An 18,317-nucleotide genomic window follows, 5' to 3' on the forward strand; every position below is an offset into this window, starting at 1 on the left:
TGGGTCTTCATGCATGCTAGGCAAGCACTCTACCACTAGGCCAAACTCCCGGCCCTCTATCCCAGGTTTTAAGCCTTTGTTGTACAGTAGCTAGGGCAATGAGAGTGATTTCATTGGAGTTTTGAATAAGGAGCATTTCCAGTACACCATCATGCCCAGCATTTTTTTTTTAATCTTTGCGGGGGCTGGAAGTTTTGCCTAGTGGTTAGAATGCTTGCCTAGCATGCACAAAACCCGGGTTCTATTCTTCGGTACCACATACATAGAAAAGGTGGAAGTAGTGGTGTAGCTCAAGTGTTAGAGCATTAGCCCTGAGGGAAAAAAAGCCCAAGGACAGTGCTCAGGCCCTGAGTTCAGTCCCCAGGACTGAAAAAAAAGAAAAAAAAAATTGGGGGGCCGGGACTTTGGCCTAGTGGTAGGGTGCTTGCCTAGCATGCACGAAGACTAAGGTTCGATTCTCTGGTAACACATACATAGAAAAAAGCCAGAAATGGTGCTGAGGCTCAAGTGGTGGAGCTCTAAGCTTGAGAAAAAGAACCCAAGGACAGTGCTCAAGCCCTGAGTCCAAGCCCAGGACTGGGGGGATGGATGGATGGATGGATGGATGGATGGATGGATGGATGGTTTATTCTAGCTAACAAGGAAGTTTAAGTTCTAAAAATATACTAAGTCCACCTATAATTCATTGACTTTTTCTTCTTTTCTGTCTTCCAGACTCCAGTTGTACAGAATGCAGCATCTATTGTTCAACCATCTCCTGCCCATGTGGGACAGCAAGGTTTATCCAAACTTCCTTCCCGGCCTGGGGCCCAAGGAGTTGAAGCCCAAAATTTGAGAACATTACAGGTATGTGATTCATAATGGAATCATAGTGTTAGAAGGCCATAGCTATCATCTCAAGGGGCTAGTGTGGAGATTATAGAAACGGTTGCTATTACTCCATATAGTTCTGTTGGTACTTGATGAAATAGCATGGTTTAGTCTGCAACAAATAATAATCTTTATAGTTTTTCTTCTCTATAGCAGGTCTCTAGCTTCTTTAGAGAAGAATAAGATAATTTTCTGTCTTATATAAATGTATAAGATTAGTTTATACCAAAAGGTATAAGCTCCCTACTCACTAATTAGCATTTACAGTTACAGTAGACTTATCCCATATATCATTAGACAAATTTAACAAGTTTGACTATATTTCTGTGGGTCTGTTGAGATGTTTATTATGTTTGTGGTTTTTTTTTTTTTTTCCTTTTACATTTTATTGGGCACTATACCACCTGTAATGTTCTTTTCCTCATCTTCCCCTTCAGGGTCACAGTGTCATCCGTTCCGCAACCAATACCACCCTTCCACACATGTTGATGTCCCAACGTGTTATTGCACCAAATCCAGCCCAACTACAGGGCCAACGGGGCCCACCTAAGCCTGGCATTGTACGCACCACAACACCCAACATGAATCCCGCCATCAGTTATCAACCAGTAAGAGAGAGAGCTATAATGTGGAGCAGGGAAATCTTTTCTTTGCTTTTCTTACTGAAAAAGGCTAAAAGGTTTTAAGTCTTTGTATGTATAGAAACTTAGGACAATGAGGGTGATTTGGATGGAGTTTTGAATAAAGAGCAGTCCCAGAGGTTTGAGGAATTATATGAAAATGGTAGTGGAGAAGAGAAAAGCTATACAGCAGAGCTGCAGTTAAGCTAAAATCTACCTGAAATGAAAGAGAGGCATGTCTGTAATAAGCATAAGTATATATGACAGCATCCCAGTCTTTCTTTTTTTTTTTTTTTTTTTTTGCCCCTTCACAGTTCCAGCTCTTCATGGATGTTGTCATTTGTTTTTTCCTATATGTCCTAGTTAGTTCCTCCCATACCTCCCCCTTTTCTTTTTGGTCAGTTGTAGGACTTGAATTCTGGGCCTGGGTGTTGTTCCTGAGGTCTCAGCTCAAGGCTACTGCCCTACTCTTTGAGCCACAGTGCCACTTCTGGTTTTCTAGTGGTTAATTGTAGATAAGAGTCTTATGGACTTCAGTGCCCAGACTGGCTTTGAACCTCAGTCTTCAGATCTCAGCCTCCTCAATAGCTAGGATTACAGGCATGAACCACCATGTCCAGCTAGTTCCCTTTCAATTAATAAGTTGGATTCTTATTATAAAGAAACTAAATTGCCCCCAGAAGGATCAGATAGTATTGTTTGCTAGAAAAGCAAGAATTGATCTTCTTCCATATATCAGCCATAACTGTTAACTATTCCTCATCTCTTTCAGCAGTCAAGTTCTTCCGTTCCTTGTCAGCGTACGACATCCTCTGCCATCTATATGAACCTTGCCTCCCATATCCAGCCAGGGACTGTGAACAGAGTATCCTCGCCACTTCCTAGCCCTAGTGCTATGACTGATGCTGCCAACTCACAGGCTGCAGCCAAATTGGCGCTTCGAAAACAGCTAGAAAAGACACTCCTGGAGATTCCACCTCCAAAACCTCCTGCTCCTTTGCTTCATTTCCTGCCTAGCGCAGCCAATAGTGAGTTCATCTACATGGTAGGCTTGGAAGAAGTCGTACAGAGTGTCATTGACAGCCAAGGTAAGACTTTATTCTTCTTGAGCAAGAAGTTGCCAAACCTTGTTGGTCTATGCAGAATATCACAGGATACTCTGTGATGTTAAATAACAGCTCCTTATTATTGCTAAATGACCTGCCTGCCTTCACTTTTATCCATGTGGTTTGGCAATATCATGTAGGAAGAGGGGTATGTGTGACCTTGTATATTTTCTCAGTATATTCTGAGCATAGCATGGTATATAACCCAGTGTTGAGAACACTTGCTTTAAACCAGCTTCCAGTGGCTCACCCCTATAACCCTAGGTACTCAGGAAACTGAGATCTGAATCTGAAGATTGCAATTCAAAGCCAGCTTAGGCAAGAAAGTTCACAAGACTTTTATGTCCAGTTAAGTGCCAGGCGTAGAGCAGTGACTCTGAGTTTAAGCCCCAGGACTGACACACAAAAAAAGTAAAAAAAAAAAAAAAAAAAAGAAAGAACACTTGCTTAGTATACACACCACCCAGGATTTGATCTCCAATACCACATCAAAAAAGAAAGATGGCTGGGGATTGGTGCTTATACCTAGCTATTCACAAAGGCTGAGATCTGAAAATTATGGTTCGAAGCCAGCCAGGACAAGAAAGTCCAAGAGGCACTTAAAACTGCAATTAACTACCAGGAAACAGAAAGTGGTACTGTGACTCAAAAGTGGTAGACTGCTAGCTAGTCTTGAGCAAAAGAGCTCAGGGACAGTTGCCAGGCTCTGAGTTGAAACCCCATGGTTGACCAAAAGAAAAAACAGGGCACTGGTGGCTCAAACCTGTAATCATAGCTACTCAGGAGGCTGAAATCTGAGGAAGCCAGCTTGGGCAGAAAAGTCTGCGAAACTTTGACTCTTATCTCCAATAAACTACTCAGAAAGAGCTGGAAATGGCACTGTGATTCAAGTAGTAGACTGATAGCCTTGAGCAATAAAGCTCAGGGACAGTGAAGAAAGGGAGAAGGAAGGGGAGACAGACAAAGACAGCTAGGCAACTGTGGTTCACACCTGTAATCTTAGATACTCAGGAGGCTAAGATCTGAGGATCATGTTTCAAAGCCAGTCTAAGATTTGTATTGCAAATAACCACCAAATTGAATCTCTGTCCACCAAAAAGTTGGAAGTAGAGCTATAGCTCAAGTGGTAGAGCTCTAACCAGAGTGAAAAAGGTAAGAAACCGCAGCACTGAGACTTAGACCCTGAATTCAAGCCCCAGTAACAGCATAAAAGAGAGGAAAGGTGAGGGCACCAAGCCTGATACATGTATAATTTGATGAATAGAACTTGTTTGTATTACTTTATGCTGTATTACTGTATTAGTCACCACCCTTGTAGTGCTTACAATTAAGGAACTCTACATATTGATAAAGATAACCACATTAAAGCAGTAAACCAGTACTGAACCAGATTATTATATCATATAGTCTCCAACTAACACCTTAGAGGGAAGTGCCTAGAGGATTCAATATTAATTATAAAAAGATCTCAGAATGACTTAATTCAGACTGATGACTAAATTGTTAAATGTGAAGTAAGATTCTAAGAAGCAAAAATATTGGTTAAATATAGTTCTTTGATTCTGAATTGACAAAGTATTTTCTTAATAAAATGCAGTAGGAAATCTGAAACTATAGATTCTTGAACCATTTAATCAGTTAAAGGATCTTTGTTTCACAGTGGACATGGTTGTGTCAGAAGTTGAGGCAGGAGAATCAGCAGCTCAAGGCAAGCTTAGCCTACATGGCAAAGACTCTGTTTCAAAAAAAAAAAATGTACTTTTCTACTACTATCTAATTCCTTAATAAAAGTATTTTAAGCTGGGCGTGGTGGCTCATGCCTTTAATACTAGCTACTCAGGCTGAGATCTGAGGATCAAGGTTCAAAGCCAGCCCAGGCACAAAAGGACCTGAGACTCTTACTTACAGTTAACCTCTAGAAAAATGGGAAGTGGGAAAATGGTAGTCTTGAGCTGGCAGCTCAGGGACAATGCACAAGCCCAGGGTTGAGGTGGTAGCCTTGAGCTTGAAGAGCTCAGGGACAATGCCTAGGCCAGGTTCAAGCCCTGTGACCCACAAAAAAAAAAAAAAAAAAGAAAAAAAAAGGCATTTTATAAATACTTTTATAATGGGACTGAGAGCATGGCCTAGTGGTAGAGTGCTTGCCTTGCATGCTCGAAGCCCAGTGTTCAATTCCTTAGTACCACATACACAGAAAAGGCCAGAAGGAGTGCTGTGGCTCAAGAGGTAGAGCTCTAGCCCTGAGAAAGCCCAAGGACAGTGCTCAGGCCCTGAGTTCATGCCCCAGGACTGGCAAAACAAAAAAAACCGAGACAAACAAAAAAAACCCCACTTTTATATTATATTCTTTTCATAGAGTGTCTTAATTCAGCAGAGTAAGCTTACTTGGTGAAGAGAAATAGAGTGGGAAATGTACTGACTACTATTTTTATTGGCATTTAGGCAAAAGCTGTGCATCACTTCTGCGGGTTGAACCCTTTGTATGTGCCCAGTGCCGCACAGATTTCACACCTCACTGGAAGCAAGAAAAGAATGGTAAGATTCTGTGTGAACAGTGTATGACATCCAACCAGAAGAAGGCTCTAAAAGCTGAACACACCAACCGGCTGAAAAATGCTTTTGTTAAAGCCCTACAACAGGAACAGGTAAGAATTTTGACTTTTCAACAGCTTTTACTGGCTTGGTTGTCTTAAAAGGTTATTTCTAGTTTGGAAGGCTTATCCCTTAATTCCCAAAGACAAACCTGGAACCATTTCCTCCCTCCTCTCCCCCAGCCCTGGGTCTTGAACTCAGGGCCTGAGCACTGACCTCGGGCATTCCTCAAGGATTGAGCTCTACCACTTGAGCAACAGCACCACTTCCAGCTTTTCTATGTGTGTGGCATCAAGGAATCGAACCTGGGTCTTCATACATTCTAGGCAAGCACTCTACCACTAGGCCAAATCAACCTAGGCCTTACCCAACCCAGAACCATTTATGTATGTATGTATGTATGTATGTATGTATGTATGTATGTATGTATGTATGTACGTACGTACGTATATATGTACCTACATACGTACGTACGGTGGCCAGTCCTGGGGCTTAAACTGAGGCCTTGGTCACTGCCCCTGAGCTTCTTTTGCTCTTCTACCTCTTGAGCCAAAACACCCCTTCTGGCCTTTTCTGTGTATGTGGTACTGAGAAATCAACCCAGGACTTTGTGCATGCTAGGCAAGCACTCTACCACTAGGCCACACTCCACCCCCTCATTTGACTGTGTAATTAAGAATATACTAATAGCAGGGCACTGATGGCTCAGGCCTGTGGTCCTTGATACTTTGGAGGCTGAGATCTGAGGATCACAATTAAAAGCCAGCCCCGGTGCAGGAAAATCACTTCTATTTAGTCATCTAAACTCCAGAATTAGAACTGTGGTAGAGTGCTAGCCTTGTGCAAAAAAGCTTGGGCTGGTGTTGGTTGGGGGAGGGGACAGAGAATATACTAACACTATAGAGGGCTAGCAATGTAGCTTAGTGATAGAGTGCTTGCCTCGCATGTGTGAAGCCCTGTATTGGATTCCTTAGTACCATATAAACAGAAAAGGCTAGAAGTGGCACTCTGGCACAAGTGGTAGAGTGCTTGCCTTGATCAAAGAGAAGCTTAGGGACAGTGCCCAGACCCTGAGATCAAGGCCCAGGAGTAGCCAAAAAAAAAGGTAACATAGTAGAACTGTGGCTCAAGTGGTAGAGTACCAACCTTGAGTCAAAAACAATATATGAACAAAGAACAATATATGTCTGAGGTCAAAGGAGAAGGGATCCAAACAAGGCCTGAAACTCTTGGCCCTTCCACCTCATAAAGAAATTGTGGGGAAGTGGAGCTGTGTCTCAAGTAGAGTCTTAACGTAGAAAAGCTTAAGGATGGCCCGCAGGTCCTGAGTTCAAGCTGTACAATCAACCAAGAAAGAAGAAAAGAAAACTTGGGGCTCACACTGTAATTCTAACTATTCAGGAATGTGAGATCTAGAGGATACAGGTCAGTGCCAGCACAGGCAGAAAAGTTTGCTAGATTCCATCTCCAAAATAGCCAGCAACAAACAGGGCTAGAAGTGTGTCCCAAGTGGTAGAACTGCACCCTAGTGAGAGACCCTGTTAACAGTGAGAGACCCTACTACCAAAATAAAAGAAATTCTTTCGTCAACTTCATGTTCTCCTCAAATGGATTTTTTTCGGAGAGAGGTTGAGGGAACTTGAACTACTGCCCCTAAGGTCTCACTCAGCTTTTTTGCTCAGTGCTCTACCTCTTGAGCCACATCCACTCTTCAGGGTTTTTGCTAGTTAATTGGAGGTAAGAATTTCCCACAATTGTTGTAAGTAACTCAAATTACAGTTGTGAGCCATTGGTGTTGAGATAAAAAATTATCTCAAATTCACTCTTGACAGGATGACAAATAGGAAAGTAAACAGGATTTTCAGGTCCTCTTTTGTAGAACTGGGAATTGAATTTAGTGTCCTCATGAATTCTAGGCAAGTGCTCTACCACCACTTGCGCTGTGCCCTCAACCTTTTGTTTGTCCTCAGTACTTTTTATTTTTTGAGCTAGAATCTTGCTTCCTTTGCCTTGAGCTGGCAATCTTCCTTCTCTGTCTCCTATATAGCTGGAATTCAAGTGTGCATCACTGCACCTAGCCTCCAATTCGTTTTTTCTATCCAGTTTTTCCTCCACCAGCTGTGAAAAGGACCTTTTGGAAAGTCAGTAAAATCACCCATAATTCAGCTTTCTCCAAATAGCTTGTGTGTGTGTGCAACTGCTTCTGGGGCTTGAACTCTGGAGTCTCAAACCCTTGACTAGCCTTTTTTTTTTTTTTTTTTTTTTTTTTTTGGTAGGTCAAGGGGCTTGAACTGGGCCTGGGAGCTGTCCTTGAGCTCTTCAGCTCAAGGATACCACCCTACCCTTCCCCCTTTCTAGAGATTAATTGGAGATGAGTCTCAACGTTCTTTAGTGCCCAGGCTGGCTTTGAACTGTGGTCCTCAAATGTCAGCCTCCTGAGCAGCTAGGATTACAGGCGTGAGCCACCTCTGGCTTTGATTGCTTTTTCACTCAATGCTGGAATTTTGCTATTTGAATGGGGGGGAGGGGAGCCAGACCTCCAGTTCTAGCTTTTTGCTAGTTGGAGATAAGTCTTGGGTTTGTCTTCATGGACTAGCTCTGAGCCAAGATTCTCAGATTTCAAAGTCTTCTGAGTAGCAGGATTACTGAGATGATTCCTAGCACCCAGCTTTCAACAATCTTTTTCCATCTTCTGGAACTGGATCTTGAACTCAGGGCATAGCTGCTGGCCCTGATTTGTGTGTGTGGGGGTAGTTAATTGGAGATGAGTCCTGTAGTCTTCAGATCTCAGCCTCCTGAATAGTTAGGATTGCACGTGTAAGCCACCAGTAGCCAGCTCCAAACCATCTAACCGTCTTAGAACCTTTTCTGTAGAAATGTAGCATGTTAGCTGCTTATACCCAGAGATCTCAGTATAATTACCCACTAAACTCTTTTGCCTTTTTCATATTTCTCTAAGTAGCTGGTATCATTAGAGATAGGATCCGTAAATAGGGTAGTGTGGCCTAGTAGTGGTAGAGTGCTTATCTAGCATGCACAAAGTCCTGGGTTCAATTCCTTGATACCACATACACAGAAAAAGCTGGAAATGGTGCTATGGATCAAGGGTAGAGTGCTAGCCTTGAGAAAGCCCAAGAATAGTGCCTAGGCCCTGAGTTTAATCCCCAGGCTGGCCAAAAACATCTGTAAATATTCCAGTTTCAAAACTGAGTGGTGGTCTGCCCAACCTGATCTGATGATTCCTAACAGGAAATTGAGCAGCGATTACAGCAACAGGCAGCCCTTTCTCCTACTACGGCTGCAACTGTGTCCAGTGTCAGCAAACAAGACACCATCATGAGACACCATACACTTCGGCAGGTAAGCAACTTTTCCCTGACCCTATCCTGATTTCTCTTGAGTGCTTATCAACCTTATTTATTTATCCTTCTATGGAATATCATACCACTCTTCTATATGACTGCATCTTTTTCTCCTGCTTTTTTTTTTTTTTTTTTTTTGTCATGGTGGTTGAACTGAAGGTCTAAATTCTGTACTTGAGCTGCTTTACTTGGGGCTCTGCCGCTTTGAGCCACAGCCACTTCTGGTTTTTCTGGTAGATGTTGAAGGTAAAGAGTCTCACAGATTTTCCTGCCTGGGCTGGGTTTGAACTATAATCTTCAGATCTCAGCCTCCTAAGTAGCTAGGTTTATAGACAGAAACCACTGGCACCTGGCCTTCTTAACTTTCTTTTTTTTTTTTTTTTTAATCAGTCATGGGGCTTGAACTGTGGATCTGGGTGCTGTCTCTGAGCTCTTCAGCTCTAGTGTTCTACCACATTGAGCCAAAGCACTACTTCTGGTTGTCTGGTAGTTAATTGAATATAAGTCTCACAGACTTTCATGCCTGGGCTAGCTTTGAACTGTGATACTCAGATCTCAGCCTCCTCTTCTTAATTTTTTTTTATCATGGTAAAGTTCTATCAAATGTGTCTTTATTATTACAGGCTCCACAGCCCCAGAGCAGTCTCCAGCGTGGTATACCCACATCTGCCCGCTCCATGCTGTCAAACTTTGCACAGGCACCCCAGTTGTCTGTGCCAGGTGGCCTCCTTGGTATGCCAGGTAAGATGGATTACTACTGAAAAACTTTCCTCAGCAGTCAACTGGTTAGTTCACAATTCCCCCCTCCCATACCCCTTCTCTCTGGTGGTACTGTTTTTCTTTTTTTGTAGGTCAGGGGGCTTGAAATCTGGGCCTGAGGGCTGTCCCTGAGCTCTTCCCTTGAGTCATAGCACCACTTCTAGTTTTTTAGAGGTTAATTGGAGATAAGAGTTTCACGGACTTGAGTGAACTTTAGTGCTCTTTAGTGCTTGGGCTGGCTTTGAACCTTGATCCTCAGATCTCAGTCTCCTGAGTAGCTAGGATTTACAGGCATGAGCCACCATACCTGGCTCTGTTTTTCTATTTGTGCGGGGTTTGTTGTTATTGTTTTGGTGTGTTCCTAGGGCTTGCTAAGGGTCCTTCAGCTTTCTTGCTCAAGGCTAGCTCTCTAACAGTTCAGCCACAGCTCCACTTCTGGCTCTTTTGCTGCTTAATTGATGAGAAACTAGGCTTTTCTGCTGAGGCTGGCTTTGAACCATGATCCTCATATCTCAACCTCTTTCTTAATAATTGGGATTTACAGGTAGGAGCCACTTAGTACCTGGCGGTACCAAGGTTTGAACTGAGAACTTCATGCTTGTTTGGTGGCTATATTACCATTTAAACCATCATGCCCTCTGCACTTTTTACCTGGAGCCTGTGTCACCTATGTGCCTGGAATCACCTATCTCCTACATACCTGATTTTTTTTTTTTTTTGCCAGTCCTGGACTTGAGCTCAGAGCCTAGTTTTCTAGAGATTAATTGGAGAGAAGAGTCTCAGGTCCTTTTGTGCCCAGGATGGCTTTGAACCTTTAGCCTCAGATCTCAGCCTCCTGAGTAGCTAGGATTACAGGAGTGAGCCACAGAGCCAGCTTCTTTTGTTTTTGTTTTTATGGTTTTTTTTTTTGTTTTGTTTTTTTTTTTTGGTTGTTGGTAATGGGACTTGAACTCTGGGCCTAGGCACTTCCCTAAGCTCTTCTGTTGAAGGCTAGCGCTCTATCACTTGAGCCACAGTGCCACTTCCTGTTTTCCATGTTTAGTTGAAGATAGAGTCTCATGGATTTTCATGCCCAGACTGGCTTTGAACTGGATTCGTTCCTCAGATCTCTTGGCCTCCTGAGTAGCTAGGATTGTGTGTGTGTGTGTGTGTATGTGTGTAGTTTGTTCATTTGTTTTTAACTCATTTCTTAAAGCTTATAAGAGGGTATCTGATAGCGAAATATACCTAGCAAAATCTGAATAGGTACAGGCAAATTGCAGTATTTCCTATCCATCTCTATCCTTGCAGAAGGCAATATCCTTTCCTCTCTTAATGCTTGCCCTCCACTTTTGTCTCCTGGGTCTAGGTGTCAACATTGCATACTTGAACACTGGCATCGGAGGACACAAAGCCCCAAGTTTGGCAGACCGACAGCGAGAATACCTTTTAGACATGATCCCTCCCCGGTCTATATCGCAGTCCATTAGTGGACAGAAATAACGCCTGTTCCACTTGTACTGCCTAACCTTGAACCCTTTTACCCCTTTCCTCTCCTGTTGCTCCCAACTTCCGTCGCATGCAGTGCCTGTACTGGTGCCTACCATACACGGAAAGCAAAACTGAAAAAACAGAAGACAAAAAATAGAAATCAACAAGAAAATACACGCCCTGCCCCACTACCTCCCCTTTGTTTCACACTGCTGCGATCTGTTATCCTGCCACTCAGTCTTCTCTCTTCAATTCTTTTACAATGAGGTGGATCTTTGCCTCTGATAGAGGTCAGAATGAGGTCCTGGGGAGAATTTAAGCCCTCTGTTATGTGTTTCTAAAGGTTGTTTTGTGCTATAATTATTACCATTTTTAATTATATTGTGTGTCCTCCCTTTGTTCAGTGGACGGTTATATCTCCCCCTCACACAACCTTTTTCTGTTTTCTTTTTGTCCCTTCCCTCTTCTCTCATACTCTCCCCTCCTTCTCTTCCTCCCTCCCTTTCTCCCTTCTTTCCTGATTTTTTTTGTAAACATAAATGATGTTCAGTTCGATGATAGGACATTGCAGGTTGCAGTAGGTCCTCCACTGCCAGGTAGGACGTGATTGAGAGTTAGGGGCAGAGGTTTTGAATGCACTTAACCTGAGTTGTGGGATGGATGACATCAAGTAGGAGGAATCATATCCAGTGGGTGGGTGTTTGGGGGCTGGATTGCTTGGGAGGCAGTGTTTAATATTGAAGTTCAGTTCTAAGGATGAGGGGGGAAAAGCCTAGAAAGAGCAGCTTGAAAATACTCTGGAGTTTACCCATGAGGGGGGCAGGGAGGTGTGATAATGAACATAATGGTAAGCCAAGGAGGACAGAGCAGGCCATGGCCTTCTGGATGCTGGGGGATTAAGACTAGTCTCCAGTGGGGGCATGAAAGTATTCCAGGCCAACTAGTCTAGATCTGTTTTCTCTGTAAAATTGTTCCCTACCCCACTTGTATTCCCTTGTTATAAACCATAATCTTCTCCCAACCCCATCCACAATAGAGAGGAACAGCTGTTCCCAGGCTGAAGTTTGCTGGATGTCCCACAAGTTGGAATGGGCATGAGTCGGATGACAAAGGGAGAGGAGAAAACAGGAGAAAGAGATTTATCTCCCAACACTTGATTCTTACATTGGTCTCCCCCTTTGCCCTGTGAATGCTGAGATGGTGAGGGTCTCTGACCAGGCTGGAGTCCTGCCCTGCCCTGCCCTGCCACATTGCCTGCAGAACCAATTGCTCCAAGCCAAACTGCTATGTAAAACCAGCTTTGGACCTCTGCTATCCAAGTGTTGTCTTCTCTGTGCCCCCAGAATGTTTTAATTTTGCTTTTTTGTTTTTTATTCTTCAGCGCTACTAATGTAGAGAATGAATTGAATTGTGCAATGTTGCTGTTCTGGGGATTAGGGAGATTAGCATCCCATTTGTCCACTTGGTTGGGGAAGAAGGAGGGGACTGGGCTGTTTCTGAGGTAAGAGAAGCCCCTGAAAAGGTAGGGTTCTCTCCTTGTATATATGCTCTAGATGCTGCCCGGATGTACTGGGAGACTCTTCACACAGAGGTATACGGAGTTGTGTAATAGTTTGTCATCTGAGGAAGTCCCTCATTTTTATTATTAAAAATTAATTTTTTAAGTAAGAAGGCACTTTTAAAATTACATACACAAACTGCACATCTTCCTCATAAGATTTGGGGTGGGGTGGGAGAAGGAGCTGAAATCAGGCTCAGTTTCCCCACTCTGGCCTTTTATTCCCCCACACCCCAGTGCACTGTGGGTGATTATACTGGCCCTACGGGCCTTCCTGGCTTTTCTTTCCTCCCTTCCCCCAAATTCATTGAGCACTTAATAAGGAGCAGAGATGCAGCCAGTGTCTGGGCTCCCCCAAGTGGTGAAATGACCTGGAAGCTAGATGCTAGTAAAAAGTAGTGTGATCAGGTCATTTCAAGTATTTTTCTGGGGAATGTGGTACCCCTGACTGTAAGTGATGGGAGAGGGAGGGGGGTTAATGGAACTGGGTCTAGGGTTATTTTAAAATTATATATATATAAATATATATATATAAAAAGATATATTCTTACATCTTTTCTTTGCCCTTTGTGCTTCGAAAGCACTGGTTTTGCTTTTCTCTCTTCCACAAAATTGGAAGCTTTTTTTTTTTTTTTTAATGTTTTTTCTACAGGTCATCTTGCCTTGTGGCATGTCTGTCTAGCCTCTCCCCACTCCATGATGAAGTGCCATTTCTGTTGTCTCCCTGACCCCCAGCTCAGAGGTGCTCAGAGGTACAAGGTGCCCAATTTTGTCAGTTGAGATTAAAAGGAACAGAGAATGTGCAATACCGTCTGGCTGGGGGCTGTCCCTGCCATGAGCAAAGATCCTTCCCTGGAAACCAGGCCACCTCTAGTGGGGTATGGATGTTTGATGTATAAAAATAAGGAATGGTGGGGAAGGAAACCCCATAGTCCATTGCCTGCTTAGGTGATTTGGCCATAGGGAAAGGGTGGACTCTTCCCTGGTTTTATCCCTTCAGGGTCAATTACATAGAAGCTGCTTGTTGACTAATATAGCTCTGTGACCCTTTGCTCAATTGCTGAGGTTTGAATTCTTACCTATCTTCACCTATTTTCATACCCTTCCCAGGGATTAGTGATTGGGGGGAGGTGGTAAGGTCTCCTTAATCATGATAAAGTATTAGCCTTCCACCTCCTCCCTTCTCTCCCTCTCCCAGTTCCTTGTCTTCTTCAAGTCTCAACTTTTTCATCACTGATTGCCTCATGTCCCTCCAAGTCCATCATTACTGTCATCCTCAGGCCTTGAGCCCTGTAGACACTAATCCTCATGCCCCAAGGATAGGGGGCAAGACCCTAGGTTCAGATTGTCCTTTTCTCATGGAGCTCTGAATCTTGGGATACTAAAACAGTTGAGGACAGAGTTCTGCCTGGCTTCCTCCAGACCCCTGAAAGCAGTCATTCGTGATGGTGTCTTAAACTCCCTAGAAACGAAATGGGTGAGTTAGTGATAAGGCTTGGTAAAACTAGGGGACAGAGGTCCTTATTTGTTAGTTTTCTTTTGTCACTTGACCACAGCATCAAGACTCCCTCCATCGCTGGAATAAGTATTTTCCCCACATTTTTGGATACATGTATGGTAGACAATTTTTTTTTTCTTCTTAAAGACACAGATAAATGTTTTCTTGCTTTGGTTACCCTTTCCTTTCCCTTTTAAAAGGAATTAGCTATAGAACTGCTTTGTAAAGATGCTTCTTGATATTTTACTTTTGTTCCTTTTCCTCACCCGTTCCCTTTTCTCCCTATTCCCCCAGAAGGCATAACCTTCTTTCCATACCCCCTTTCCCCACCCAGTCCTAGGCTCCCTCCTTTTCCATCAAGATCTTCATTAGCTTATGATATTTGCTGCCGAGATGTTATAACAAGGACTCATTCATGTAAATAAGCTATTTCTTGATCCATTTAAAAGGAATTGTACATTGTGTAGAAAAAAAAAAACCTGAAAAAGAGAAAAAAAAAAAAAAGCCCTAGCCATGGATATTGTGAAACTGTGTTATGTCATTTTGTAATGTGCCCGTTTGTGTATGATCCGTGCAAAAGGGTTTCTGGGGAAGGGGAGGGGTAGGGAGGCAGGGCTGTGGAGGGTGGATAGGGGAGTGGGCCAGGCCCAGAAAACTGACTGGCACTGCTCCAACCCCATCCTCCTTAGAGATGCCACCTCCCCCACCACCCACCCCTAATTTGTGCCTTGCCTCCCCACCCTGGAGTAGTCCCTCCGGGTCACCAGCACTGCCTTGGCAGAGCCCACTCCCTACCCTAACCTGCCCACTCTCCCTACCCCCCAGCATTTGGTTGATTCTGTGGGGAAGTGCTGGGGATTGGGAGGTAGCTGAGGAATGGGCAGTTCCCGGGGGCATTGAAACCAAGTATTATTATGAATTGTAATTGTATTTGCACTGTTTTTTTTCCTCTGATTGCATCAGCATATATACAATATACCTGTATAACAAAATTCAGTGTCAACCTTTCTTATGCAAGAGATTTACCCACCCCCCCTAAAAAATCGAGCCTGATCTCATGGACCATTGAGGGTGGATTGTGAAGTGACAGTAGATAGGATTGTAGTAACTCGTCCTAAGGAGGTTTCACTTGGAGAAACCACATCCACCTGCTCAGTGCAAGGCTGTGTGAGTTGAGGTGAGGCTGGGCTTCTCTGAAGACCAGGGCTTCAGGTCCAGGATTGTGGAGGATAAAGAGAACCACCATAAAAAGGGAGGCCGTCTAGAGACCTGGGTTTTCCTATGACTTGCTATGTGATCATTGTTCATTTTCTGGGTCTCAGTTTTGTTGGTTTTGTTTTGTTACTGTTTTTTGTTTTGTTTTGTTTTTAAATCAGTGAAGTGTTGGTGGGGGTCATTTGGCCACTAAGTTTAAAATTCTGAGCTTCCTTCCTATCTACCAAAAAACAAAGAAACAACATGAAGTGAGGGAAGTGTTCGGTTGAAAACAGGGAGGAAATGAAAGTGACCAGTGTTCAAGTGGTTTGTTCTGTGAGGGTGCCTTTGGAGAGCTGCCCATCCCCTGCTTTAATCTCAGTCTGGGATGTCAGCTCAATGACCTCTCTGCCATCTGAGGGTAAGGACCAGGCCCCACGCCCCACCTAACAAACAACCACAGAGCCCGCAAGGGTGGTTGGGCATCCCAGGTTGGTGGTCTAGTTATTTGCTGCTTCGGTGAGTTGTAGGACTTGGAACTTCCCTTATCACCTTAGTGACACAAGAGCTCAGATGTAGGCCACATCTTTCCTTCCCTCAGATTTGGTCTGCACCCCCTACAGGCAGCTGTCTCACAGTCTATCCTCTTTAAGGGCCCAGTTTATTACCCGACAGCCTGGGCTATTCCACTCTCTAGGTTCTTGGCTGGTAAAGTCTGGAGAGGACAGGTGATGGGTGAGGCCTTGGTAAAGGTGGGAGGATAGATTGGGGTGGGGTGGGGTGCAGGGAGGGGGAGGGGAATGGCCTTCCCTGAATGAGGTGGGTGGGAGGGGAACAAGACCCTTTTGCACAACTCTCTTTAAGTTTCCTTTTTTTTTCTTTTTTTTCTTTTTTTTTTTGTTTTGATTCATTCTAATTTTCTGCATTGTGTTTGGGAAATAAAGTAAAAAAACTAAGACCAAGAGAAACTGGTTTTCAAAAAGGCAAATATACTCCCATCTGTTTCAGATGCTGCTGAGCATTTCAGCAGTGACAGATTCAAATAATAAGCTAATTTTTGGAGAAAGGATTAAAAGAAAAAAAACTTTGTAATATTTATCACTTGCAAGCTATGTTTAATAAAGAAAGGAATGGTTTCTAAACTTTCCTGTGGCTTGTGCTTTAGTCATATGGGAGTGGGAACCAGTTTGGTGGGGGAATTTTAGGGGTAAATGGTAGATGAACTGTGGTTTGTGTACAATCCATAGGTACCTCAGATTCATATCCTGCAATTATGAAGATTGTTTTATCCACTTACATGTTTTTGTTCCCCACTGTGAGCATTCTGGAAGCCATTCACCAAAGGTATTAGAGGTAAAAAACCGGGTTCTGTGGCCGGAAGTTTGACCTAGTGGTAGAGTGCTTGCCTAGCATGCACAAAGTCCTGGGTTCAATTCCTTGGTACCACATACATAGAAAAAAAGCTGGAAATGGTGCTGAGGCTCAAATGGTAGAGCTCTAGCCTTGAGAAAATCCAAGGACAGTCTCAGGCCCTGAGCTCAAGCCCAGACTGGCAAAAAAAAAAAAAAGACTGGGTTCTCCATTCTCTCCTAGAGAGGTGCTTCCCTGGCTGGCCTTGACTCTGCTCATGTAGCACTAGTTTCTAGTAATGTAATAGTTTATGACTTTTCTCCAGATTGACTGGCAGTGGATTATAGCAAGTAGGGACTCCCACTTCTCAGCAACCTCGAGTTATTAGAAGCTACAATGCACAGTATTAACCAAGTCATTTTTTAATATATTTTATTTCCATCAAAGCATTTAGGCCATTTACAACAAGTGGGAGACAATGTCATCCCCTTGAAGATGTGAATTTGGGGTGTTGCTAGCTCCTTCCTCCCCTACTAAAGTACAGTTAATAGCTTCTGCACTGTGCAGGGGAGCAGAACCCACCCTTACTGGAATCTTAACATCCGTGCTAGCATTACTTTCTGTGAGCACAGAGGAGGCAGTTTGTGGGGTCCTCTAGGATCCTCCCACTCTTTGGCATAGTATGTATGGGATGGATAAGTTGGGTATCCCATGGTCTGTGCTCATTCAAAAGGGACTCAATTAGTTACTCAGGAGGCTGAGATATGAGGATCAAGGTTCAAAGCCAACCCAGGCACAAAAGGACCTGAGACTCATTTCCAATTAACCTCTAGAAAACTGGGAGAAGTGGGGCTTGGCTCAAGGGTAGGGTGGTAGCCTTGAGCTGAAGAGCTCAGGGACAGCGCCCAGGCAGAGTTCAAGCCTCATGACCCTCAAAAATTTAAAAAAAAAGGGGGGGGGAATTCAAGACTGCCTCAATCCCAAATGACCTTAATGGTAATCAGACTGGAGGATGCCATCCCCAGTGGGACCAAGACTTTGGATCTGTGAATTTGGTTGCTCAGTGCTCAGGACTCAAGTTGTAAGAGATGAGCAAAGAACTCAGTCCTCCCTGTGCCATCTCTAGGTCAGGCCTCAACCTGGGCATGAGAAGACACACTGGGACTTTAGACACTGTGACATGGAGCTGGAGCAGAGCCCTTGCCTTGCCTCCCCACTTTTGGAGGAGGGACCTTTAAGGCTTCAAATCTTTGGGTAGGCTCATATTTGGATTAAGGGGTTATGAAGCAGGGCTCCTGCCCTACCCCTGGAGCCATAGTGTCACTTCTGGTTTTCTGGAGGTTAATTGGAGATGAGTCTCAGGTCCTTTTGTGCCGGGCTGGCTTTGAACTGTGATCCTCAGGTCTCAGCCTCCTGAATAGCTGGGATTAAGGGGTGTGAGGCACTGCGCCCAGCCTGGCCTTTACATCTTTTTATCCCACTGCTGGGGGATACCATCTGGTTCCACCATGTCAGAACCCACACACGGAGCTTCCTTCCTGTTCCCTCCTCACCGTCTTGCTCCCTGCAGAGTGGGCTGCACTCAGATCAAGCTTCAGGTGCTCAATTGCAATGGGGTAAGAGCAGCACTGTCCACTGAGTCTCTGCGTGATGTACCCCTGGCCCAAGTGGAGTTCATTAGAAATGTAGTAGGGCCGTGGTCAAGGTAGAGGCCAGGTGGCCTGTGACTCACACCTTTAATCCACTCAAAGGACCAAAATATGAGGAGTGTGGTTCAAAGCCAGCCTGAGCAGAAAAGTCCATAAGACTCTTATCTCCCATTAACCACCAAAAAGCTGGAAGTGGAGCTGTCTCAGGTGGTAGAATACCAACATTGAGTGGAAAAAGCTAAGTGACATTAAGTATCCAGGTCCTGAATTTGAGCCCCAGGATTGCCCC

At 44.0% G+C, this 18,317-nt stretch overlaps 1 protein-coding gene across 4 annotated transcripts in view; it reads left to right on the plus strand.

Moving 5' to 3' along the window:
* The window catches only part of Gatad2b (GATA zinc finger domain containing 2B), a 68,283-nt gene extending 52,485 nt beyond the window's left edge, over positions 1 to 15,798 (plus strand). For 2 of the 4 annotated variants that reach the window (XM_090340949.1, XM_090340946.1), the window contains exons 5-11: positions 715 to 846; positions 1,308 to 1,478; positions 2,263 to 2,578; positions 5,039 to 5,241; positions 8,438 to 8,548; positions 9,174 to 9,291; positions 10,658 to 15,798. In XM_090340949.1, coding sequence (XP_090197075.1) covers positions 715 to 846; positions 1,308 to 1,478; positions 2,263 to 2,578; positions 5,039 to 5,241; positions 8,438 to 8,548; positions 9,174 to 9,291; positions 10,658 to 10,791 — 1,185 coding nt within the window. In that variant the 3' untranslated portion in view covers positions 10,792 to 15,798. The remainder of the gene's footprint in view (positions 1 to 714; positions 847 to 1,307; positions 1,479 to 2,262; positions 2,579 to 5,038; positions 5,242 to 8,437; positions 8,549 to 9,173; positions 9,292 to 10,657) is intronic. The other 2 variants (XM_090340947.1, XM_090340948.1) reach the window with 2 other exon arrangements.
* The last annotated feature ends 2,519 nt before the right edge of the window (positions 15,799 to 18,317 follow it).

Source organism: Megascapheus bottae, chromosome 10 (assembly GCF_031878675.1).
Source record: "Megascapheus bottae isolate mThoBot1 chromosome 10, mThoBot2.hap1, whole genome shotgun sequence".
Lineage (NCBI taxonomy): Eukaryota > Metazoa > Chordata > Mammalia > Rodentia > Geomyidae > Megascapheus > Megascapheus bottae.